General features: G+C 43.1%; 1 protein-coding gene across 11 annotated transcripts in view; it reads left to right on the forward strand.

The window, feature by feature from the left end:
• RAI14 (retinoic acid induced 14) overlaps positions 1-26,603 on the forward strand; it is a 175,710-nt gene that overhangs the window by 91,488 nt on the left and 57,619 nt on the right. For all 11 annotated transcript variants that reach the window (XM_032135982.2, XM_032135983.2, XM_058429996.1 and 8 more), the window contains one exon: positions 10,882-11,012. In XM_032135982.2, coding sequence (XP_031991873.1) covers positions 10,882-11,012 — 131 coding nt within the window. The remainder of the gene's footprint in view (positions 1-10,881; positions 11,013-26,603) is intronic.

Consider the following 26,603-nt stretch of genomic DNA (forward strand, 5'->3'; position numbering starts at 1 on the left):
AATCATGGGGGCTAGTCTTTCCTGTGCTATTCTCATGATAGTGAATAAGTCTCAGGAGATCTAATGGGTTTATCAGGGGTTCCCGCTTTTGCTTCTTCCTCATTTTTCTCTTCCCACTGCCATGTAAGAAGTGCCTTTTGCCTCCTGCCATGATTCTGAGGCCTCCCCAGCCATGTGGAACTGTAAATCCAATGGAACCTCTTTTTCTTCCCAGTCTCAGTTACGTCTTTATCAGCAGCGTGAAAACCAACTAATACAGTTCCCTGCTTCATTTTCCATTGTATTGCTCTGGCTTTCTCCTCTGGAAAGAACCAACTATATTGTAAATGGAGTGACCGCATATGTTTTTTAACTTCTTTGTGCCTTATTTTCCTTATCTATAAAGGGCTAATAATAGTACCTACCTCATAGGGTTATTGTAAAGGTTAAATTGTAATATAGGACAGCTCCTCGCACTGTACATTTTAATTTTAGTAGTAATGGTATCTCTTTGGGCTTTCATAGGACTGAGTCCACAGCACTAGTCTAGCACTGATAAACAATGACATAAGTAGCTATTGGGTATGTTTCTGTTCTCAGAAGTCTGAAGGCTCCTTGAGGAACAATATTCCTATTGATCTTTTTATGCCAAGCACTTCACATAGTACATAAGATAAACATACACATACTCTCTCACTCTCTAACTAATGAATATAAGTAAATGAGTAGTTGAAATAGAATAATTTTTCTCCGTGAAGGAAAAAATTGGCTTCACCTATTTTAGACTTATCTCTGCCCCCATGAGACTGTGCTTTGACTTCTAGTGACATGGTGGCTCTTTAAAATTATTTAATAATTTAAAATTCTTAAAGAGGTTAATTAGTAGTGGCTCCCAAGGTAGAAATAAGAAAAACAAAGCCTTTCCATGCACAGCTCTGAATTGAGCCCCTACCATCCAGTGGGCAGTGGGCAAGGGGCTTGGGGCTTAGTGGTGAACAAGACAGACGCTGGCCATTGCCCATGCCCTGGAAGTCTTGTCCAGTGGAAGGTTGACAGACCTTTACAGATACTTTGGAAATACTATTTAATTACAAGCATGCCAAAGCCTATGGAAGAGAGCATGGGGGACCCCAACAAGGAGAACTAACCTGGTCCTGGTGGCCACGAAGGGCTGGGGAAAAGGAAAGCAATGAGGAGGAGGAGCTTGCTGAAGTGGGTAGGGCAGAGGGACCAGGCTGCTTCTGGATGGAGGTGTTTATGTATTATGTCCACGCCACAGCACTCAGCAGTTATGTGGAAAAGACCTCAGGAAGTGCTGACACACTTCATTTAGGGAGGGTGATGGATTTCAGGGTGAATAGCAGGGACAGTGTAACCTGCATGTGTGAATAATCTTAAGCAAAAATGTAAGGAAAGGGAAAAGACATTTTAGATAAACTCATCAGGTATTGGTCTGAAGTAACGAACGTTATCTGGAACACTCTTTTATGAAACTGCTGGTTAGGTGCTTGCCATGTTGTATTGGTAATTTTCTGGTTGTTGTTGTTTTTTTTTTTTTGAGACGGAGTCTCGCTCTGTCGCCCAGGCTAGAGCGCAGTGACGCAATCTCGGCTCACTGCAAGCTCCACCGCCCGGGTTCACGCCATTCTCCTGCCTCAGCCTCTCCGAGTAGCTGGGACTACAGGCGCCCGCCACCGCGCCCGGCTAATTTTTTGTATTTTTAGTAGAGACGGGGTTTCACCGTGGTCTGGATCTCCTGACCTCGTGATCCGCCCGCCTCGGCCTCCCAAAGTGCTGGGATTACGAGCGTGAGCCACCGCGCCCGGCCGGTAATTTTCTGGTTGTAAGGTTTCACTCGTATCAACTTGTTGTTTACGCTCTCTACTAAATACATCCTCCATGTTTCAATCCTTGTGTCTTTTCTTCTCTCCTTTAATTTAAATATTACTCCTTGCAAGGACTGGTTCACAATCCAGTCAGGAAACTCCCTGCTTGCCCAGCTGAAAGTTGTCTTTCCCTGCTAGTGTGTCAATTCACCATTTCGCTCACTTTGCCACTTCTAATATCCTGTTTTGCATTGTTGGCATATTTCTGGTATTACTGTATTTGATCTCTGCAACTATATGGAAAATTTGGGAGCCTCATGCCTATAATCCAGCGCTTTGGAAGGCTGAGGTGGGAGGATCCCTTGAGCTCAGGAGTTCAAGACCAGCCTGGGCAACCTAGGGAGACTCTGTCTCTGCAAATTAAAAAAATAAAGATTTAAAAAAAAAAAAAAGAAAATTTGGGAAAGGCTATACTGCATGTAAAACACACTTATTTGTTGAATAAGTGAATGAATGATAGGGATTAGAGCTTACTTATCTGTGTAACAGCTATAGAATCTTCTTTATTACCCTGCACCTAGTAGATACATATCTGTAAGTACTGGTGGATATAGTCAATCGGGGAAAATATTATTTGAGACTGAAGCTTGCCTGTTTCTTGTACCCTTTCTTAAAATGATGAGGTGTGTGCAATTTTTTTTCCTGGACAATGTGAATCTGAAACCTTCCCAGTGAAAACAGTTTACTTTGTCTTTCATCTTAGCCTTGCTGATTATATTGGCAAAACAGTCTCCTCACCAAAAACTGGAGCAAGAAATGCAGCTTTTCTCAAGATAATCTCAAATAGATTCCTCCAGATGGCTGCCCAAGCGGAGCCACAGAACAAGAGCATTCTAATTGGTGATGGTTAGGGTTTTAGCATCTTTTCTCAAGAAAGTCAAAGAAACTCTCTTCCTGGCTTATCCTGTGCCAGTGGATTATTTTGATTGAGTTGATATGTTTGAAAACTCAAAACCTTTTGACTAGCCAGATGTCTGTGACCACTGAGTTCCACTGGTTTTTCAGGTCCCAATGATTAAACCAAAATAAAAGAAGGTGATGCCATGTCTGGCCAAGGGCAGACACGGCTAGTTGCCAAATCCCCAGCATTCATCACCCGGTTGACATGATGTTTGCTATTCTAGATGGAGGCAGGCAAGGCTTCAAAAAGGCCAGGCTTCAAGAGAAAACCTTTAAGTAAGTCAGTGTCATTTGGAAATGATTTGATGAATAGGGAACTTACCGGCCAGCCAATATCATTTGTGATATATTAGCAGGAATGTTTGGAGCCCACATTGAGGGTAAGGGCTCTTTCCCACATGCCGCCCTTCATAGCTGACACATTACACATGTCTCTGCAGCATAACATATGGCTTCCTGAACTTGCAAGTATGGCCTAATGTGCTCTGTTGAAATCGTGTCTGTTTAAACAGTCTCTTGGAAAAGTGAGCCATATTCAATAAAATCGTTAATTTCATGTCTGTGAATGTTTCTCTAGAGCCCTTTAAAATATGATTTTGAAGGAGCATAGTAGAAAATTTGCATTAAGCTGTTATCAGCCTCTAAAAGGGTATTGGACTATCAATCCTAAATTGTAAATATTAAAATATTCATAGAGCGTTAGTCAAGAACGAACAGTGCAGCTCATCAGATTCCAGAAGAATCACCATTTTAGGTACCTAGTATGTGCCAGGCTGTTTATGTATGCTGCATCTAATTCTCAGGATAATTTACAAGGAGGTGGGATTTCCTGCCATTTACAGATAAGGACAGGGAGGCCCAGGGACACTGATGACCACCTAGAAGTGATGGAACTGGAATTTCAACTCAATAGCACCAAACTCTGAAGTCTGTCTCTTCTTTTCTCACCAGGAATTTTAAACTTGGGCTTAGGAGTGGGCTGGGTGGGGGTAGATATTTAAGCCAGAAATCATATGCAAGTTTTTGTGTGGATGTGCATTATTCTGAGGAAAGTCTGTAACTTTACCAGATTCTCCAGGGGGTCCATGAGGCCTCCAAAAGATTAAGAACCAGATTTTGGCACCACTCTGCCTTTTTTTTTTAAGAGATGAGGAAACAGCAAGTGAGATTGAACCATTCGAAGGCGTTTGATCCAGTGTTGACTTGACCAAAAACTGAACCACAGGACTTCTTTCTAAATTCTGTGTGTATATGTTTTGTATGCCTGAAGGGGGATGGTGAGGGAAGGAGAAGGAAATAAAATAAATAAATCACATATGGAGAAAAGTACACAAAATGATGTACGGTCTAACAAGTAGTTATAAAGTGAGCATCTGAGGAGCTGCTAATCAGACCCTAAAACAGAGCAAGTCCCAGAATGGTCCCAGGTGTCCCTTCCTGATAGGATGCCACACCTTCACCCCTAATCATGACCCTTACTTTTATAGTGACCTTATCCTTACTTTGCTTTATAATTTTTTTTTTTTTTTGAGATGGAGTTTTGCCCTTGTTGCCCAGGCTGGAGTGCAATGGTGCGATCTCAGCTCACCACAACCTTCGCCTCCCAGGTTCAAGTGATTCTCCTGCCTCAGCATCCCGAGTAGCTGGGATTACAGGCATACACCACCATGCCGGGCTCATTTTGTATTTTTAGTAGAGACAGGGTTTCTCCATGTTGGTCAGGCTGGTCTCGAACTCCTGACATCAGGTGATCTGCCTGCCTCAGCCTCCCAAAGTGCTGGGATTACAGGTGTGAGCCACTGCGCCCGGCCATAATTTTTTTTTTTTTTTTTTTTTAATTTGAGGTGGAGTCTTCCTCTTGTCACCCAGGCTGGAGTGCTTACTGCAACCTCTGCCTCCTGGGTTCAAGCTATTCTCCTGCCTCAGCCTCCCGAGAAGCTGAGATTATAGGTGCCCGCCATGCCTGGCTAATTTTTTTGTATTTTTAATAGAGACAGGGTTTCACCACGTTGGCCAGGCTGGTCTTGAACCCCTGACCTCAAGTGATCTGCCTGCCTCGGCCTCCCAAAGTGTTGGGATTACAGGCGTGAGCCACCTCGCCCAGCCTATAATTTTATCATCGGTGTATACATCCCTAAACACTATGGTTCCATGTTTCCTGTTTCTATCTTTATGTGCACATAGTCACACTATTGTGGGTTTTCTTGTGTGTGTCTTGCTTCTTTCAATAATACTGTTTGTAATACCCATCTGTGCTGTTGTATGTAGTTGTAGTCTGTTCATTTTCATTGCTGTGTGTTATTCTGTCATTTGACTATGTGATAATTTATTTATCCATCATCTGTTGTTGGAAATTTGGGTTATTTGTAATTCTTGCCTGTTAGGAGCAATGCTTTCGTTGACATTCTAATGCATGTCATATACACAGGTTGGGGAAAGACCAATATTTACTCAGCTTTTGTGGGAAACAAAATACCTAGTTCTACAAGAAAACAGTGAAGAATTCTCTTCGCAGGCCCACTTCCTTAATGCCTTGTGGAAGAAGAAAATTCTTTCAAGTGAATTCTCCTGTTAGCCTTAGCATAGGTTCCAGTTGTCCTCAAGTTAGCAATAAAAATCAAAGGATGCACTCGTTGAGCCTAAGTGATTCCAGGGCTCCACCCCAGACTCCTGGGGTCAGAGTCTGCCAGATGGGGCCTGGGAGTCTGCAGATTTAACAAGCACCCTGGTGATTCTTGTGACTGGGAGACACTGGCTTCACCCTGATTGAATTTATAAGGCTGAGCTCCTTAGTTGGGAAGAGATTTGAAGGAAGTGTTCACATGATTAAAATCTTGGAAAACTGGCCTTTTGTTAAAAAAGTTAAGGGAGTTGGATTTATTTAGCCTATAAAAAATCTGAAACACGATTTAATAGTTGTTTGCAAAAGAATGAAAGTTTTGTAAATGAAAAAACAAATATTTGCTAAGTCAAGGGTGATTTAGGTCAATCAACCTCCTGCTAAAATCAGCAGCAAATACTGAGCACCATGGGGGTAAGAAATGAAGCCTGTTCTCAGGGCTTTCAGGGAGCTAAACAGGAGAAAAACTGTAAGCTCTCGAACAAAAACCAGGATGCGATATTTCATCAAGTCTAGACTGTGGGCTTCGGCTGAGATGAGCGAGTGGGTAGCCCCCAGGGACGCAATGGAGTAGAGAAACAGAGAGAGGTCACCAGGAAAGGGTGGAGAGAGCCTGCAGGGCTTGAGCTAGGCTTTAGAAATACGCCTTTGCTTAGGCAGATGGGATGACAGAGCATTCTGAAGCAGTGGCTGCCAGTGTTTTTTCTTGTGATCCTCCAGTAAGAAATATATATATTTCTTACATATGTGTGTGTATGTATGTATGTATGTGTATATATATATATCTTTTCTTTTTTTTTTGAGACAAAGTCTTGCTTTGTCACCCAGGCTGGAGTACAGTGGTGCAATCTCGGTTCACTGCAACCTCCACCTCCCGGGTTCAAACGATTCTCCTGCCTCAGAATCCCAAGTAGCTGGGATCACAGGAATGAGCCACCGTGCCCAGTGAAGAAATGTATTTTATATCAGTCAGGATACACATACATGTAATAAATAAAAGTTTCATAAGACATTTAACTTTATTAAAGGTGGTGTATCTGATGTTTTCTATTTTTCAATTTTATTTTTTTAACATGTCAGGTTAACCAATAAACTATATAGCTTTCATATAGTTGACAACTATAAGAGGACCAGAAGCCCAGTGTGGAGGCAGAGTCAGTCCTGTCCTATGGAGGGCATGCTACTTAGAGGAGAGGATTTCCATGGAAAGTGGTGAGAGGTAATATTGTTAGTTTGATGGTGGTCTCCAAAAGCCTTCCTTGATTCTAGAGTATGAATGAATTACTTTGGGATGTTATGATAAAATTTCAAACTTTACCTATTTATTTGACCAGCTCTACTTTTGGACAGTAGATTGACCAAAGTGACTTTTTGAGATTTCTTCTGATGCTTGGGGGTGGGGGTAGGGGAGAGGATTTGCTTCTGGATTCCAAAGAATGACTCAAAGTGCTTATTGAACATCTGTTTTGTCTCATGTTGTGATTGGCTATGGGAATTTTGGTATAGAAAATGGCACTGGAGCCGGGCACGGTGGCTCACACCCCTGTAATCCCAGCACTTTGGGAGGCCAAGGCGGGAGGATCGCTTGAGGTCAGGAGTTCAAGACCAGCCTGGCCAACGTGGTGAAACCCCATCTCTACTGAAAATATAAAAATTGGGCCAGGTATTGTGACTCATGCCTGTAATCCCAGCACTTTGGGAGGCCAAGGTGGGCAGATCACGAGGTCAAGCGCTCGAGACCATCCTGGCCAACATAGTAAAACCCCATCTCTACTAAAAATACAAAAATTAGCTGGGTGTGGTGGCGTGCACCTGTAGTCCCAGCTACTCGGGAGGCTGAGGCAGGAAAATCGCTTGAACCCAGGAAGCAGAGGTTGCAGTGAGCTGAGATCGCGCCACTGCACTCCAGCCTGGTGACAGAGCGAGAAAAAAAAAAAAAAAAAAAAATTAGCTGGGCATGGTAGCAGATGCCTGTAATCCCAGCTACCCAGGAGGCTGGGGCAGGAGAGTCGCTTGAACCTGGGAAGCAGAGGTTGCAGTGAGCCGAGATCACGCCACTGCACTCCAGCCTGGGCAACGAAGTGAGACTCCGTCTCAAAAGAAAAAAAAAAAAGAGTATGGCATTGGATAGAATAGTTTTATAGGAGAAGATGAGAGGATGTAGGAAATATCTCCATGGGCAAGTTTAGGAAGGAAAAGTGATGGCCTCTTGAGCACTGTGCTTCTGGAAGGAGCATGATATGGCCAGTTGTGCATATCAGAGCTAATTGCAAGTATGATTAGTGGCCTGGCCCAGGACTAGACAACTCTGCTATTTGATCAGAATCCAGATTCCTGGATCAGAGGTCTAATTGAGACCCTACTTGGCCTCTAGTTTTAGCATGCTTGTGAGAATTTTAAGAGCAAAACTCTTTTTAAAATTTTTTGTTTTTAGAGATGGTGTCTCACTGTGTTGCCCAGAGTGGTCTCGAACTCCTCAAGCAATCGGTCTGCTTTGGCCTCCCCAGTAGCTGGGATTACAGTTATGAGCTACCACACCCAGCCTCTTACCTTCTCTCTTCTTTTCCCAACCTAGCTCTGCTTACTGTGAACCCCATCTGCAGCACTTCTTGAATGGTGTTGTGGATTATTTATTGAAGATTTGCTTGTGTAGCCATGTTCTCTTCATCTGCTCCAAGAGAAAAGTAAATTCTGGCCTGCACTGAGAAGAGGCTCTAAATAGAAGAGAGGCATTTCAGACCACTAGGAATGTGGCATTGACCTTGTCTTCCAAAGAGCAGGATAGGGAGGATCTCTCCCGCCATGTCTTATAGAAATTGAACTCCCTAAAGATCCGTGTGGAGCTAATTTTAGGGAACCCCTGCAATCAGATTTTTCTCTACTTAAGAGTAGAGTGCCTTAGCAACGTTGAAAAGGAAAATCCTTTCATGTGGCCATTCCTTTGCTTGAGTACTTTCAGTCCTGTCCTCTGAGATTTCATAGCCTTTTGATCTTCCCAGTCCAGTTTTAATTTGTTCAGTTTAGGTTAGAAAAGGATTTTGAAAAACAATACTTTTCTCTTTTAGGATTCTATAGGTAGGGATCATTGGTCCTAAATGTTCTTCAGTAAACTTTCCCTCCCTTTTTTCTTTGCTCGTAAAGTGCACTCTGGGTGAATAAGCTGCACTGTGTTTCTTGGGGCCTGATCATTTGCTGCAGTTGTTTGTACAGTTGTTAAGTTATGCTTTCTATTCTACTAACAAATGATGGTGTGAGGAACGCCATATTTCTTGTTTCCCTTCAATGGGAAGCTTGATTGGTAACTAAAGACAACATCTCGTGTCTTCTTTGTGAGTAAATTGCTGTGGTAGGAGCGTGGCTGATGTTGGTCCAGACGCATTCTTACTTGTTAAACCTATAAAGAGAGTCATCAAGGAGAGCTGCACTGTTCTGCATGGTGGCCTCTGACTAACGGCACGTGAAGTCTCAAAGTTAAAAATTCACTTCTTCAGTGGCACTAGCCGCATTTCCAGTGCTCGGTAGCCACAAGTGGCTCATGCAGTATTGACATTTTGGGCCAGATTATTCTTGGTGGGGGTAGGAGGACTGTCTCATGCATTTGTACATTGTAGGACGTTCAGCAGCACACCTGGTCTCCACCTACTCAATGCCAGTAGCACTCTATAGACATAACAACCAAAATGTTTCCAGAGATTGCCAAATGACCCCACAGGGCAAAACAAATCCTGGTTAAGAATCACTGGCTTTGTGGCTATAGTATTTGAAAGCCCAGAGAGAGAACATTTCCATGATGGCAGACAGTCCTGTTCTAGAATAATTCCTAGCAGAGTTTGGGGAATTTTATGTAATAAGAATTTTGAGCTTTGGCGGAATCATGGTGGACATCCAGTCCAAAGCCTGGGGAAACTGAGGCACAGAAAGATTATGGGTGACTTCAGGTCGCACAACATGTAAGTATCAATCTGGAGTTCTGGACTTCAAGTTCATGCAGCCCAGAGAACAAGCTGCTGATTTTTGTTCAAACCTGCTTCATTCTTACTGTGCACCTGCACTCAGTGTTGGTGGGGGAGGACAGAGTCCTTAAAAACTGGGAATGGTTCAGTCCTGAGACGTTCAGAGATGCAAATTCTGGACACATCTCTTTTATCCCTCCCTGGCTTAAGGCCCTACATATGGGCTAGGGTTGGGAGGGTGACTGAGACATTTGATGGGCAAAGACCTGTTGGGTTTCCTCATTTCCATCAGTACAGAGATTGGGAACATACTCCCGGGGCCATGGAAGACTGTCATCCTATAAAATTTCTTCTTTTTAGTTTTTAAATCTACAATATCTCCTCTGTCTGCTTCCTTGTAAGGGTCGATTGTAAAGCTGTTAATACGAAATACCTGGAGGTTCATCTTTTCAGAGGCTGCAAGGAAGCAGAGTCTATAGAAAGCTTTGGGAAGGGAAAAGGAGTTTCTCCCAGGGTGTGGTGTCCACAGCTGAAGGGATCAGAAAGTAGGCTTAGCTCAGGGGCCTGGTGCAGGAGATGACTGGAAGGCAGCCTGGGCTCGCAAAGTGCCCAGAGGCTCTGATATGCCCAACATCTTTCCTTCCTCCCGTCTTTCCCTCATTAATCCCATGTGCTTTGACACTTCCCAATGACTCTTCAGTCACTGGTTCTATAATTCTCTCCCTCCTCTGCTCCCAAACCTTCAGTGGCTCACTGCTGCCTTTCATGTCTTTCTTAGTCTTACATTCAGAGCCCATTTGCTCTTATATAGAAATCATCTCTTTCCCTCCTAAGTGTAGAAACCAGTTTTGCACATATGAGTCCCTTACTGTTACTGTGGTTTGCAGAATTATTCAGTTGGGGTTTGGCGTTGACAATGATTGAGGCTTTGCTCAAAGCTCTTTGATGTTTAAATAGCTTGCTCAGGAAGAAGTTTTCATTTCTGGTGAGACTTTGTTGAGTCGGTAGCCCGGACAACTACTTAAAATCAGTATCCAGCTCAAAATTCAGGGCCTGGTAAACAGACCAGAAAGAGAGGCAATAAAAGCAGATGAAAAATTGTGCGTCTGTAAACCTCAGGTAACCTTGAGCTGCTGGTTTGGTTCTGTAACACTGTGGACAGAGTGAGCTGTGGATGAGGTCAAAGGCCACCGTGCTGAGGAGCAGCTGTCTAGTTCAGCTAGAAATTAGCTAATGTGTAAACCGGCCTCGAGGTCTTTTTACGTTGTTTCATATTCCTAGTGTTAGTTAAAAGAAGTAACTTTTATCTCAGAGTTTGGTGACTAGCCGTGATTTCATTGCACTATTTATGTTTTCTTTTGGGAAAGCGGCTTTCTTGGGTGTCTCCATGGTGAAGGGGAAGGTATTTTAAAACACGCTCATTTGGGTGCAGGCTTTAATTTGAGTAACAGGAGGGTGGGGGCTGCGAGGACTGCAGCCCTGCTGGTCAGTGCGGCTGTGGCCAGTGTTGTTCACGACCTCTGTTTCTTCTCTTTCTCTACAGACCAATGAGTGGAACAAGAATGATGACCGGCTACTGCAGGCCGTGGAGAATGGAGATGCGGAGAAGGTGGCTTCACTGCTCAGCAAGAAGGGGGCCAGTGCCACCAAACACGACAGTGAGGGCAAGACCGCGTAAGCTGAAACACTGGTTTGCAGATATGCTGGTTCTGGGCTTTCGGGGTGTTCTCTGGAATCCTTAGTATCCATAGGGGAATTTCACACGTACTCCCTCTCCACTCCCATGTTGAAATATGTAAGAAGATATTTTAATCTAGTTCCTTTCTCTCCAAATTCCAAGTCACATATGGAGCTCTACCTTGAATGGGTATACATGTTCCCAGGTATAAGCAAAGGTTTTACCTCCCAAGATTGCAACCAATTGTAGGTGAGACATGAATTCTGTCTTCAATAAGAAATAGCATAAAAGAGAAAAAAGTATCTTCCTATAACCCTCAAACCTTACTGTGTATTTATCTTAAACTACTTGTTTATTTATTTGATCTTCCTTAACATAGATGAGTAAGTACACGAGTAGTATGATTTGGCTTTATGGTTTGCTATATGTAGTGCTCTTGCTTGCCATAATTAAAGCTGTATATTTGATTAAGTATTTGTGTGTGTTTGTGCCTGTGCATGTATTTGTTTATATCCATTCTTACGTTGGCAGTGTTGTGGAGAGAGCACTGGCTTTGGAGCCAGATAGACATCTCACAGGAACTCCATCACTTATGAGTTGTGTAATCTTTGAACCTCAGTTTCCTTACTATAAAATGGAGATGGTGTTAGTTAACTGTTAGAGTAGTTAGGAGTATAAAATGAAATAATAATGTAGGTTGGGTGCCCTCAGAAGCAGGCTCTGAGACAAGGATTTAAGTGCAAGTAGTTTTATATCTTTTCTTTTTTCTAACATGTCAAATGATGGTTATTGTGTAATTACTGTGAAACACAAAGTAGTAGTATATATTACTTAGGGATGTATACACACATACAATGCAAGTAATTTCTGTAGCCAGTGATCCCAGGAAGCATGAGAAAGGAAGAAACCTCTATTTTTAAGGTGTGTTATTGACAGGTTCCAACTTTGTCACTCTTTCTTGATGAGGATTCTGGGAATCTGTTTAGACCTAGAGCAGGGTTTGGCTATGTTACCCAGGCTAGACTTGAACTCCTGGGCCCAAGCAATCCTTCTGCCTCAGTCTCCCAAGTAACTGGGACTACATGCATGTGCCACCATGCCTGGCTACTGTCTGATTTTATAAATAAAGTTTTATTGGAACACAGCCATACCCATTCATTTAGGCATTGTTCGTGACTGCTCCCACACTACAAAGGCAGAGTTGAGTAGTTATAGCAGAGACTACAGGGCTCACAAAGCCCAGAGTATTTATCTGGCCTTTTACAAAAAGGGTTTCCTTATCCCAGGTTTATAGTATGCCTCAGAGTTATTCCACCCAAGGGGTAAGAAACCTGGGGTATCTGTCCCTTATCTCCTCTCCCTCAAAGGTTGAGTGCTGACCGGGTACAGTGGCTTCTGCCTGTAATCCCAGCACTTTGGGAGGCCGAGGCGGGTGGAATCACTTGAGGTCAGGAGTTCGAGACCAGCCTGGCCAAAATAGTGAAGCCCTGTCTCTACTAAAAATAGAAAAATTGGCCAGGTGTGGTGGCAGGCACCTATAATCTCAGCTACTTGGGAGGCTGAGGCAGGAGAATCGCTTGAACCTAGGAGGCGTAGGTTGCAGTGAGCTGAGATCGCGCCACTGCACTCCAGCTTGGGCGACAGAGCAAGACTCTGTATCACAAGTCAAAAAAAAATGTTGAATGCTACTCTAGGGGACACCATGGTCATAGCCAGAAAAAGTCTAAGGGGTCCCCAACCCCCGGGTCACAGACCAGACCAGTACTGCTCACAGCAGGAGATGAGCAGTGGTTGTGCAAGCAAAGCTTCGTCTGTATTTACAGCCACTTCCCATTGCTCGAATTACTATCTGAGCTCCGCCTCCTGTCAGATCAGTGGCAGCATTAGATTCTCATAGTAGCACAAACCCTATTGTGAACTGCGCATGCGAAGGATCTAGGTTGCGAGCTCCTTATGAGAATCTAATGCCTGATGATCTGTCAGTGTCTCCCATCACCCCCGGTTGGGACCGTCTAGTTCCAGAAAAACAAGCTCAGGGCTCCCACAGATTCTACATTACAGCGAGTTGTATAATTATTTCATTATATATTACAATGTAATAATAATAGAAATAAAATACACAATAAAGGTAATGTGCTTGAATCATCCCCATACCTGGTCTGTGGAAAAATTGTCTTTCACAAAACTAGTGCCCAGTACCAAAAAGGTTGGGGACTGGTGGTCTAAGGGGATTTGGGAATGGCACCTTCAGCTGTAGGTGCTCTATATAAAGAGTGGTACAGCACCCAGCCCACAGTGAGCACGTGATAAAGCCAGTCACCTACCCTGCTCATCCTTGATTAGTGGTTTGCAATCTTGGCAGCTTCTGCATTTGAATCACCTGGAGTGCCTTTTTTTTTTTTTTTTTTTGATGGAGTCTCTGTCACCAGGCTGGAGTGCGGTAGTGTGATCTCGGCTCACTGCAACCTCCACCAGGCTGGAGTACAGTGGCATGATCTTGGCTCACTGCAACCTCTGCCTCCTGGGTTCAAGCTATTCTCGTGCCTCAGCCTCCCGAGTAGCTGGGACTACAGGCATGCACCACCACACCCAGCTAATTTTCGTAGTTTTAGTAGAGACGGGGTTTCACCATGTTGGCCAGGATGGTCTCGATCTCCTGACCTCGTGATCTGCCTGCCTTGGCCTCCCAAAGTGCCAGGATTACAGACATGGAGAGCTTTTTAAAAATATTGATGCCATATTGATCAGAATCAACCCCAGATGCTCTGAATCACTTGGTCTGGGGAGAGGCCCAGGAATCTATACTTTTTGTTCTGAGGTGTTTGGTGGTAAATGTCGGGACTTTTGGTCTCCCTTTTGAATCACTACTCGGCCTTCTTTGTGCCTCTTCTCCCTAGTCCAGGTTTGCACATGTTTGTGCAAGACAACCTCTTCAAGTCATCCCAGAGAAAGGGGAGAGAAATGTTTATGATAATTTTGTCCAAGATAGTACTTAACTAAAGAGAAGACAGAAAATTTAGATGAGCAGCTTAGCTACAATTGTGATCACCTTAACAAATTTGAACCTTTTGATCATATTTATTACGTGTTCTCTTTCTCTTTTTGTTGTGGTAAAATGTGTATAACATAAAATTTACCATTTTAACCATTTTAAAGTATACAATGTAGAGGCATTAAGTATATTCACAATGTTGCACAACCATTGTCACTTTCTAGTTCTAGAACTTTCTAGTCAACCCAAACAAAATCCTGTACCCGTTAAGGAGAAACTCCCCAACCTCCCCTCCCCTTCCTCTGGCAACCACGAATCTGGATTCTGTCTCTGGATTTGCCTGCTCTGGATATTTTTTATAAATGTAATCATATAATATGTGGCCTCTTGTCTCTGTTCCTTTCACTTAGCGTAATGTTTTCAAAGCTCACCCGAGCTGTAGCTTCTGTCAGTACTTCATTCTATTCTCTCTTCATGGTAGACATATACATAGCAGTTAGATAAGCGTCATCACCTCCATTTTGCAGATAATAAAACTAAGGCCCACATAACACAGCTTTTCCTGAATTTACCTTTTTGGGTGCATGTGTGTGAGACAGGGTCTCACTCTGTCACCCAGGCTGGAGTGCAGTGGTGCGGTCACAGCTCACTGCAGCCTCAACCTCACAGGGTCAAGCGATCCTCCTGCCTCAGCCTCTCAGTTTAGCTGGGACTACAGGCATGCACCACTGCACCCAGCTAATTTTGGTTTGGTTTGGTTTGGTTTTTGTAATGATGGGGTCTTGCTGTCTTGTCCTAGTGATCCTCCCACGTCAGCTTCCCAAAGTGTTGGGATTACAGGCATGAGCCACCATTCCCAGCCTTCTATTTTCTAGAGAGCTTTTGTGGTAATTTTGCCCTGGAATCCACAGTTGCCTGTCTGTCTAGAGGCTTGATTTTGGCCCTCAAGGTCTTTCCTCTGGCTCTGCCCCGCTTACCTACATCCTCTTTCCCCGCTGTTTCTTCTGGAGGTGGAGCTGTCTGCTCCCACCCTCCCCACAGGTCAGAACATCCACCTGTGCACCCAGGTTCTATGTCCAGTCCAAAATGCCATCCTCCCTGGTTCTCTTCCTCGTTTTAGACTTTTCTTCTCTTTGAAATACTAGAAGTCTTGATTTGGAACCTGGTATATTCAATTATTTTATTCTATTTATTTAGAGATGGGTCTTGCCATATTGCCCAGGCTTGATGTAAATGCTTGGCCTCAAGTGATCCTCCTGCCCCAGCCTCCTGAGTAGCTGGGACTATAAGGCATGCACTACCAAACCCACCTTTGTTCTATTGTATCGAATGAACAACAACAGAAATGTCTCCATTCTAAGAAAACCTTTGTTTTCTGAAAGACTTGAATCCCATACAGTGCAGTAAAGCTCCTTAAGGACAGGGATGGTATAATCTCGTTGTATTGGTCTTTCCCATTGTTCTAGGCCCAAAGGAAGCCTTCAGTCGGGATTCGTGTAAATAACTTTTCAGGGTGATTCTTGTGGAGAAAACATTCTTTTTTTGCTGATAATATTTTATGGGTAAATTGCTTAGGGGTAAATTAACTTGGATTCAGAGGGGAAAGAATTCTTCTGGTGAACATCACAACCTGACTTGGCTCTCCAACTTCCACGGCAATTTAAATAGAGAAGTACTCAACCTTTACCACCTAGAGAGCGAGGCAATCTTGAAAGTCCCAACAATGTGGCAACAAAGGCAGCCATCTCCACAGACATTCTCCAGAAGCCTCCATAACCCAAGGTCGATAACCCGATGGGTGGTTGGGTAATGCCTTAGACTTCTGAGTTTCTTTCTGGAGTATCTCCTTTCAGGGAAAGATGAGAGTGCATGCCAGGAAATTTTCTTCCTCTAACACTGATCAAAGAGGGGTTAAAAAAAAAAAGTAAAAGCAATTGAATGACTGGAATTCATTTAAGAAAAGAATAAAGGAAGGGTGGTGTCTTGGGTAGGAAGGGAACAAAATAGAGCAGGGCCAAGAGTTATAGCTGCAGGCTGTGTTTATGGAGTCAGGCCTGGCGTGCCTCTGCCCAGCTGTTCTCTTTCCATGGTGGATGTGAGGAAGTGGGAGGAGGTCAATGTCCTCAAACCTCTTACCATAGAAGAGTCTAATTGTTTCAAGATGGGTTCCCTACATTTGGATGTACATTTAATTAAAGTTATGTGTGTTTGTCTTAGGAACAACCAGACTAAATAAAATCACTGCCGGCACTATAGTATTTGAACAAATACCACCTGGGCATGTGTGTGTAGATATAAGGAGTGTGTGCATGTGTGTGTGTTTGTGTCTGTAGCATTTTATGTAGCCCACTTTTCAGAAACCTGATCTTTTTGGCTATGAAAGCAAGAATTTGTGAGAGTATTTTTAGATGACTCTGTGGAGCTTGACTATAAAGTGGGAGAGGCAGGCCTTGAACTTTAGAAATCACTATAATAAGGGCTTCTCTGGCTGGTGGTTTGTTGCACATTCTCCCTTCCTGTTTTCTCAGTATAGGGATGTATTAGATATTTTACACCAGCAGTTCAATCTTGGAAATCAAGTTATACCACCTGATCAGCTCTCTCCAGTTCTTCTCACGTACAGCTGCCAAATTAATTTACTAAAACCACTACATATTATTTGTGCAATTGCAGCCTCCTACCTTCCCTGTGAAATCACCCTATGTCTTTTCTAAGACCTGTTGATATTTGTCAGAGTGATAAACTGAAGAATGTAATTGCTATATCCACTCTGCTTTGAGTTATATAGATTTTTGAAGTTGAGATAACCTCTTTTTATACTTTGCAAATATGCTTAAATGTTTGTGTTTCATTAATCCAGTTGCGAGGTACTCCCTGGGTCCAAAATGTTCTAGACTTTATCATAAGTAAATACAAAAGGAGAAAATATGCTCCTGGCCTCAAGATGCATAACACCTAGTTGGAAAGACAAGGCCAATGAAAATGCTGGAGAATAATCAGATGCTAACCTGTAAAATACTGCATGTAAGGGGTTCAGGACAGAAGAGCTCATGAGATACTGGAGATGCTAAGAAATGCTTCCTGCCTGAAGTGTGATATGAGGTCGGCCTTGTAGAATGGAACCAGTAGGATATGGGTGGGTACAGGCAAATGGGGTTCAGGTAACAGCATGAACAGAGGCCACCCTAAATTGATTGTTTTGGTTTGGTTTTTTTGAGACAGAGTCTTGCTCAGGCTAGAGTACAGTGGAGTGGTCTCAGCTCACTGCAACCTCCTGCTTCCTGGGTTCAAACTGTTCTCCTGCCTCAGCCTCCCATATAGCTGGGATTACAGGTGCCCACCACCACACCTGGCTAATTTTTTATTTTTAGTAGAGACGGGGTTTCACCATGTTGCCCAGGCTGGTCTCGAACTCCTGACCTCAAGTGATCTGCCCGCCTTGGCATCCCAAAGTGCTGGGATTACAGGCGTGAGCCACTGCACCCGGCAATCACCCTAAATTGAAACGGTAACAGTGACACCATGACCATGCTTTCTTTCCCTTCTTCAAGAGCTCATCAGAACAACTTGAGTTCAGGGCCCCACTCACTAGATCATTGGTTCTCAGCTCGGCTCCCATTAGAACCACCTGGGCAGCTTTGACAAATGCTGAGTTCCACCTGCAGAGATTCTGGTTTCAGTGGTATGGCGGTACTCCTGGGGATGGGGTTTCAGAAAGCACTTTAGGTGATTTGAATGGTTTGTCCAAACCGAACCACTGAGCAGGACACTCTACAGTGAGAACCTGCATTTCCTAGCCCAGAGCTTTCCAACAGGTGCTACACTGTGATACATTATAGGTAGGCTGAGGAAGGCCCAGGAAGCACAGGTGAATTTTTTTTTTCTCTCTGTCTGTCTCTCTCACACACAAATACATCCCTGTATATATGCAATGTATGTATATAAGACTTGTGCACAAAATAGAATTGCAATGAAAGGTAAATTTTGGCTTAAAGTAAATTATATTAAAGTAACAATTCTTGAGTTTTTTTTTTTTAAAGGAAGCAGTGTTGTATGTTAAAGCTGAACATAATTTATTGCAAAATTGCGCTTTAGAAGGAAGACATAACCAAGATTGTGGTGCAAAATTGATGAGAATAGATTTGGAAATTAGAACTACATTGGTTAAAATATTGGTGATATGGTTTGGCTTTGTGTCCCCACCCAAATGTCATCTTGAATTATACTCCCATAATTCCTACGTGTTGTGGGAGGGACCTGGTGGGAGATAAGTTGAATCCTGGGGCAGTTTCCCCCATACTGTTCTTGCGGTAGTGAATAAGTCTCACGAGATCTGATGATTTTAATAGGGGTTTCTGCTTTTGCTTCTTCCTCATTTTTCTCTTGCCGTCACTATGTAAGAAGTGCCTTTCACTTCCTGCCATGATTCTGACGCCTCCCCAGCCATGTGGAACTATAAGTCCAATTAAACCTCTTTTTCTTCCCGGTCTCGGATATGTTTTATCAGCAGCGTGAAAATGGACTAACATAGTAAATTGGTACCAGTAGAGTGGGGCATTGCTGAAAATGTGGAAGCGACTTTGGAACCTGGTAACAGGCAGAGGTTGGAACAGTTTGGAGGGCTCAGAAGAAGACAGGAAAATGTGGGAAGGTTTGGAACTTCCTAGAGACCTGTTGAATGGCTTTGCCCAGAATGCTGATAGCAATATGGACAATAGGGTCCAGGCTGAGGTGGTCTCAGATGGAGATGAGAAACTTGTTGGGAACTGGAGTAAAGGTGACTCTTCTTATGTTTTAGCAAAGAGACTGGTGGCATTTTGCCCCTGCCCTAGTGATTTGTGGAAATTTGAACTTAAGAAATGATTTAGGGTATTTGGCGGAATAAATTTCTAAGCAGCAAAGCATTCAAGAGGTAACTTGGGTACTGTTAAAGGCATTCAGTTTTATAAGGGAAGCAAAGCATAAAAGTATGGAAAATTTGCAGCCTATTAGATAGAAAAGAAAAATTCATTTTCTGTGGAGAAACTCAAGCCAGCTGCAGCAATTTGTATAAGTAGCAAGGAGCCTAATGTTAATCCCCAAGACCATGGGGAAAATGTCTCCAGGCCATGCCAGAGACCTTCACGGCAGCCTCTCCCACCACAGGCCAGGAGGCCCAGGAGGAAAAAGTGGTTTCATGGGGTGGACCCAGGGTCTCTGTGCTGTGTGCACCCTAAGGACTTGGCGCCCTGTGTCCCAGCTGCTCCAGCTGTGGCTGAAAGGGGCCAACATAGAACTTGGGCTGTGGCTTCAGAGGGTGGAAGCCCCAAGCCTTGGCAGCTTCCACATGATGTTGAGCTTACAAGTACACAGAAGTCAAGAACTGGGTTTGGGAAACTACACCTGGATTTCAGAAGATGTATGGAAACACCTGGATGCCCAGGCAGAAGTTTGCTGCAGGGGTGTGGTGCTCATGGAGAACCTCTGCTAGGGCAGTCCAGAAGGAAATGTAGGGTTGGGACTCCCTCAGAGTCCCAACCCTACTGGGGTACCAGCTAGTGGAGCTGTGAGAAGAGGGCCACCATCCTCCAGACTCCAGAATGGTAGATTCACCGACAGCTTGCACCATTCACCTGGAAAAGCTGCAGACACTCAACACTAGCCCGTGAGAGCAGCTGAGAGGGAGGCTGTACACTGCAAAGCCACAGGGGCAGAGCTGCACAAGACTATGAGAGCCCACCTCTTGCATCAGTGTGACCTGGATGTGAGGGACTCTGTGAGGGGGTCTCAACCCTACACTTCCCTTCTGCACTGCCTTAGCAGAGGTTCTCCATGAGCACCTAGCCCAGTGTTGGGGCATTCAGTATTAACATAATTAATAAGAAACAATTCCTTTCTTATTAGGAAAGATTGGGCTCTCGCCCTGATAATTTGATAACAGAAATCAGATAAGTACCTAGGTAACAAAAACCATGTGTCATTCATTCAGCCAGCAGTTTATTCATTCAACTTAGAGATCTCGTCAATTTCCATCAGGTGTTTCCCATCTGATGCTCTCAGTCACCCTGAAGTAAATTTACGAGGAGGGAAGTGGGGATCAGAGAAGTTCTGCAATTAGTACAAATCACCTGTTCTACATACTGGAGTCTGGGGGTGTGTCAGTGAATACAACATAGAAATCATTTGCGCTAATGGAGATTTCATAATGCCCAAGTACCATTTCCAGACTATCCTTATGAAGCCAAACAATCCTGAAGAAAAAGAACAAATGCTCTGGTTAAATGTCTTGGGCCCCGGGTGCGGTGATTCATGCCTGTAATCCCAGCACTTTGGGAGGCCGAGATGGGCAGACCTCTTGAGGTCAGAAGTTCAAGACCAGCCTGGCCAACGTGGTGAAATGCCGTCTGTACTAAAAATACAAAAATTACCTGGGTGTGTAGATGCATCCTTGTAATCCCAGCTACTCGAGACGCTGAGGCACACGAATCGCTTGAACCTGAGAGGTGGAGGTTGCAGCGAGCCGAGATGGTGCCACTGCACTCCAGCTTGGATGACAGAGTGAGACCCAGTCTCAAAAAAAAAAAAAAAAAAAAAAAGGATGAGGGGTGGTTCCTCAGTCCTTGGGTATGTGATCTTCCATCTCAGTGTTTTCTCCCTCCTGTCCTCAGGAGTAGTCCTGCTGATTCTATTAATTAGCACATCACGGGCACTTAAAGGATAGGAATCCTGTTTTTTTTTATAGCATTCATTTTTTACATGCCAGTGATTTATTATACCTTTTGAGCAGGGAAAAGCAACAAATGTTTCCATCTCAAACTTTCTGCTACATCAGTTCCTAATAGAAGCAGTGAACAGCTACTGCCGCTGCTTTTGAAATCACTGAAAGCCAGCCAGCCCATCACTTCTCTGCTGAAAAGATTTGTCTCTGGGCCAATAGAGTTAATTCTACAGAGTAGAATTTAGTTTTTCAAGGCTTTTATAACTAAAATTATAAGATAGTGCTGCCTTCCTTACCCTCAGTATAATCTGAAATGGGAATCCAGACCTTTTAATCCTATTGTTAGGACTGGCCTGCTGAAATATTCTGTGTGCACTAAGCCTCATTTGAACTCAGTGACCTAGAATTTAGATATTGCAGCAAATGAGTGCCATAGAACACGTGGTAGGCTGGGATGGAATCCTAGACTTTTAGAGGAGAAAAGGCTTAGTAATTCTGTAGATCAGATGAGTACACTGAAGTAAGTGAATCTGAGTGACTTTAAATTGTCCCATAGCTTGGGGATGGCAGAGTTGAGACCAAAATCAAGGACTAATGACTTTTAGTTTATATATATTTTTTAAGACAGACTCACTCTGTAGCCCAGGCTGGAGTGCAGTGGTGTGATCTCAGCCTCACTGTAACCTCCGCCTCCTGGGTTCAAGCAAATCTCATGCCTCAGCCTCATGAGTAGCTGGGATTTCAGGCATGTGCCACCATACCTAGCTAATTTTTGTATTTTTTAGTAGAGACATGGGTTTCACCATGTTGGCCAGCCTGGTCTTGAACTCCTCACCTCAAGTGATCCACCTGCCTTGGTCTCCCCAAGTGCTGGGATTACAGGGATGAGCCACCGCGCTCAGCTCCAGTGTATACTTCTTTCTACTGTGCCAGTGGTCCTAAAAATCGAATGTGTATAAGAGTCACCTCCCGGGTAGGGGAGCTTGCAGGGCTCCTCCCCTGGTGTCACAGGATCCCGACATTGCGCATGTCCAGCCCATTCCCTGGTGATGCGGATCCTGCAGGCCCGGAAACCATACTTTGAGAACCACTGCACGACACTGTTGGGAAGCAAAATCGAGCTCATATCATAAAGGACACAGCTTTCTCTCCTAAGAATGTTAATTACAACTTGAGAAAAATATCCGTTTATGCCAGTATGTAGGTGTGCCTTGACGTGAGAAAACTCAAAAACTTCAGGCTAAAAAAGCAAATTCAAAACTAAAGATTTACATGACCTAAAAATTAATTCTGTGTGCTAGGAAAATAAAGTCTCTGCCTTCATGGTACACACAGTCTAATGGGGCAGACAGACGATAAACAGATGCCTCTTTACTGTAATGTCAACTACGTTCAAGAAAATAAAGAGGACATTGGATTGTGCGGAGTAAGCCTGGGGAAGGAAGCCCTCTCAGCAGATTCCTGAATGGAGTGAGGGATTCAGCCGTGCGCTTTTCTGCAGGAGTGGCTCTCCTGGTGGAAGGAACTGCAAAGCAAAAGGCCTTGAGGTGGAAGGATGCTTGACGTGCTCAGGAAACAGCAGAGAGCCCAGTGAATAGGGAGATTCCTAGAAGGCAGGTCAAAGAGGGAGCCAGGACACTGCGTGTAGAGCCTTGTATGCTACAGGAAGGAATTTACCTAATTTAAAAAATGTGATCTAATATTAAAAATATTTTAATCCTGTTTTTTAAAAATATTATTTAATATCATTAGTTTTTTTTCTCTCCAGAAAGGCATCATAGAAAAAGAGTAAAATAAAAATATAAGCAGTTTGAGGTGGTCAGGATACAAGGCCTGTTGCAGAACTGAGATGCTGAGGCTCTCAAGGGATTGTGGGAAAGAGGTTATGTACCATTAAGTATTTGAGTCTCTTCCTGATCACAGTCACTCCTTTCTTGGAAATGAAGATTTTTTTAAAAGGAAAGAAGGGAGTCATGGGTGTATTAGGGAGAAAATACTTTTGGGGCAGGGCAGTGATCTTTGACACATTTCCTAACCTCTCTGAGCATCAGTGCTTCCATCTGTGAAATGAAGGTGTTGGACCAGTTATTCTTGTGCTGCAACGTCCTAACACTGGTATTCTGGGGTGTGGCTAATGCTGGTAGGGTCTGGTGTATGGTCATTTCTTTGTGTGAGCGTTGGTGGCTTGCTTCAGTTGGGGAAGTGAATATTGGTTGCAGAGGCAGTGGAAGGAATTGATCATGGTAACAGACGCCCTGGTGGTGAAGAAGGCAAGAAAGACTAGTTTGAGAGAAATTTTCAGTGAATAAATATGCCTGAGAAATTGAAGTCTTGTAAAAGTAGCCAGTGAGTTTGTATTTCCTCCCAATATCTATTTCAGCTGGTAATCCGAAACCAGAATAATTGTGTTTGTTATTATTCTGAAAGATAGAAGGAGCTTTCCGGGTTATAACTTAAGAGCTTTTGAATAGCAACAGTTCAAGCCTCCTTTGGCTTAAGAGCCTTGAGAATTATCCCAGCCTTGTCCCATGGTATTTATTTCGGGAAGGTTTGCACAACTTGTTGAGTGGTTTGGTAGGAAATGAAACCTCCCTTGCAGGCTCTGTTTGCTTCTGTGCTTGGATTATATCCCCGTCTATTTGAGAGCCCTGGCAACCCTAATCTGTCCCACTGAGAACACTGTTTGCTTTTTGCCAAATACTTCAAGATTTTAGTTTAAACTTTGATTTTTAAAGACTAGCACAACCAGTAGGTTATATCACGTAGGGTGTCACTGTTTTTTGTTTTTTTGGGACAGGGTCTTGCTCTGTTGTCCACGTTGGAGTGCAGTGGCACGATCATAGCTCACTGCAGCCTCAACCTCTCAACCTTCTAGGCTTAAGTCATCCTCCTTCCTCACCCTCTCGAGTAGGTGGGACTATAGGTACGTGGCACCTCATCTGGCTAGTTTATTTCTGTAGTTTTTGTAGAGATGGGGTTTCACCATATTGCCCAGGTTTGTCTTGAACTCCTGAGCTCAAGTGATCCACTTGCCTCAGCCTCCCAAAGTGCTGGGATTACAGGTATGAGCCACTGCCCCCAGTTGTGTGCACAGTGATTTAACAAATGGTGCCATTTCTCAGTAAAATGGTAAAGAACCAGCTCTAGATGCAGAATGCCTGGGTTAGAATCCAGAAATTACTTGTAATTTCTGGGACTTTGGGCAAGTTATTAAGTTAGTGCAAAAGTGATTGTGGTTTTTGCCGTACTTTTAGTGGCAGAAACCACAGTTACTTTTGCACCAACCTAACAGCAAACTTCTCTGCCTCAGTTTTCCTTGTCTGTTAAATAGGAGTAATAAAGTTCACTCCAACCCCTCATAGGCTTGTTGTGAGGATGAAATGAGTTAAAACTTAAGATGTCCCTAGCATGTAATGTTTCCATAGAGTACCTGCTATTATTATTGATGTCGTTGTTATTTAATTGCCTCAGACTGGTTTAGAAATGAGGGAACCGAAGTTAAGCACTGCAGCAACAAGGCAGCTGACTAGCCTTGTCACCTGGGCCTCCTGAGCCACCCTCCAGCCTCCTGGCATGCTCCCTACTGTGCCTCCGTTGGTCCCTCCATCATTCATTCAGGCTGCCAATCAGCTGCTATTCGAGGCTGCTAAGGACATCAGTAAGTTGACCTTCTCTTCAGGAAAAAGAAAATGAGCGAGAGAGAAAGAGAGTGCACTACAAAACTCTTATTAGCACCGAAACCTTGGAATCTTTCCAAGTGACAAGAGTAGGGACATTCCAAATATCAATAAGCAGCAAAGGGATCAAAGTCATTTTGTGTAAATCTTCAGGCTGCTTATTTGTGCCATTTTGCTACATTGCTGCTGAAGGGCCCCAGCTGAGTTTCATAAGCAAAGCTAAACATTTCCTATTGTAATGAAATGTAAAACAGCAGATTCCTTTTTTTGTGGAACATATCCATAAAATTGTTTTTATGGCTAAGTTTGTTTTCAAACGAACTTTGAAACAATGGGTGCCTTGGCAAAAAACGATGGTGTGACCCTCTTCAATAAATAGTGTGGGAAAATTGGATATCCATATGCAGAAGAATGAAATCGGACCCTCCTCTCTCCCCATATACAAAAATCAACTCACAATGGTTTCAAGACTTAAATGTAAGACCTGGAACTGTAAAACTACCAGAACAAAACATAGGGGAAACACTTCAAAACATTGGTCTAGGCAAAGATTTCATTGCTAAGACCTCAAAAGCATAGACAGCTATAACAAAAATAGACAAATCGGATTATATTAAACTAAAAAGTTTTGGCACAGCAAAGGAAAGAACAAAGTGAAGAGACAACCTGTTGAGTGGGAGAACATATTTGCAAACTACTCATCAAGGAACTAATATCCAGAATACACAAGGAACTCAAACAACTTGACAATCAAAAAATAAATAATCCCATTAAAAAGTGGGCTAAGGACATGAATAGACATTTCTCAAAAAAAAAAAAAAAAAAAGACAAATGGCCACAGCTATATGAAAAAAAATACTCCACATCACTAAGCATCAGGGAAATGCAAATCAAAACCACAATGAGATGTTATCCTACCCCAGTTAGAACGACGATTAGTACAAAGGAAAAATAACAGATTCTGGAAGGATGCAGAGAAAAGAAAACTCCTACGCTGTTGATGGGAATGTAAATTGGTAAAACTACTGTGAAAAATAAAATGAAGCTTCCTCAAAAAATTAGAACTACTGTACATCCAGCAATTCCACAACTGGGTATGGAATCACAAAGGAACAGAAATTGCGAAGTCCTAGCTAAAGCAATCAGACAAGAGAAAGAAATAGCATCCAAATTGGAGAGGAAAAAGCCAAGTTATTCTTGTTTGCAGATGATATGATTTTATATTGGACAAAACCCAAAGACTCCACCACAAAACTATTAGAACTGATAAACAAGCCTGGGCACAGTGGCTCACATCTGTAATCCCAGCAGTTTGGGAGGCTGAGGTGGGCAGATCACTTGAGGTCAGGAGTTTGAGACCAGCCTGGCCTACATGGTGAAACCCTGTGTCTACTAAAAAAACAAAAACAAAAACAAAAAAAAAACAGACATTATGGCACATCCCATAGCCAGGCATTGTGCCTGTCATCCCAGCTGAGGCTGAGGCAGGAGAATCTCTTGAACCTGGGAGGCAGAGGTTGCAGTGAGCCGAGATTGCACCATTGCCCTCTAGCCTTGGTGACAGAGTGAGACTCTGTGCAAAAACAAACAAACAAAAAAACTGATAAGCAAGTTCAGCAAAGTTGCAGGATACAAAATCAACATAAAAAATCAGTAGCATTTCTATATGACAGCAGCAAACCATCTGAAAAAAAATGAATCAAGTAATTCTATTTACACTAGCCACAAATAAAATAAAATACCTAGAAATAAAGTTAACCAAAGAAATAAAAGATCTCTACAATGAAAACTATAAAACATTGATTAAAGAAATTGAAGAGGACACACACAAAAATGGAAACATTCTTTAACAATATTGATTCTCCCAACCATGAACATGGAAGAATGTCCATGCTATCCAAGCAGTCTACAGATTCAATGCAATCCCTATCAAAATACCAATGATATTTTTCACAGAAATAGAAAAAAAAAATCCTAAAGTTCATATGAACCCACAAAAGCCCCAAAATGGCAAAGCTATCCTGAGCAAAAAAAGCAAAACTGGAAAAATCCCATTACCTGACTTCAAATTATACTACAGAGCTATAGTAACTAAAACAGCATGGTACTGGCAATGAAAACAGATACACAGACCAATAGAATGGAATGGAGAACCCAGAAACAAATCCATACATCTACAGTAAACTCATTTTTGACAAAGGTGCCAAGAATGTACATTGGG

Source organism: Hylobates moloch, unplaced genomic scaffold, assembly GCF_009828535.3.
Source record: "Hylobates moloch isolate HMO894 unplaced genomic scaffold, HMol_V3 SCAFFOLD_17, whole genome shotgun sequence".
In the NCBI taxonomy this organism is placed as follows: Eukaryota; Metazoa; Chordata; class Mammalia; order Primates; family Hylobatidae; genus Hylobates; species Hylobates moloch.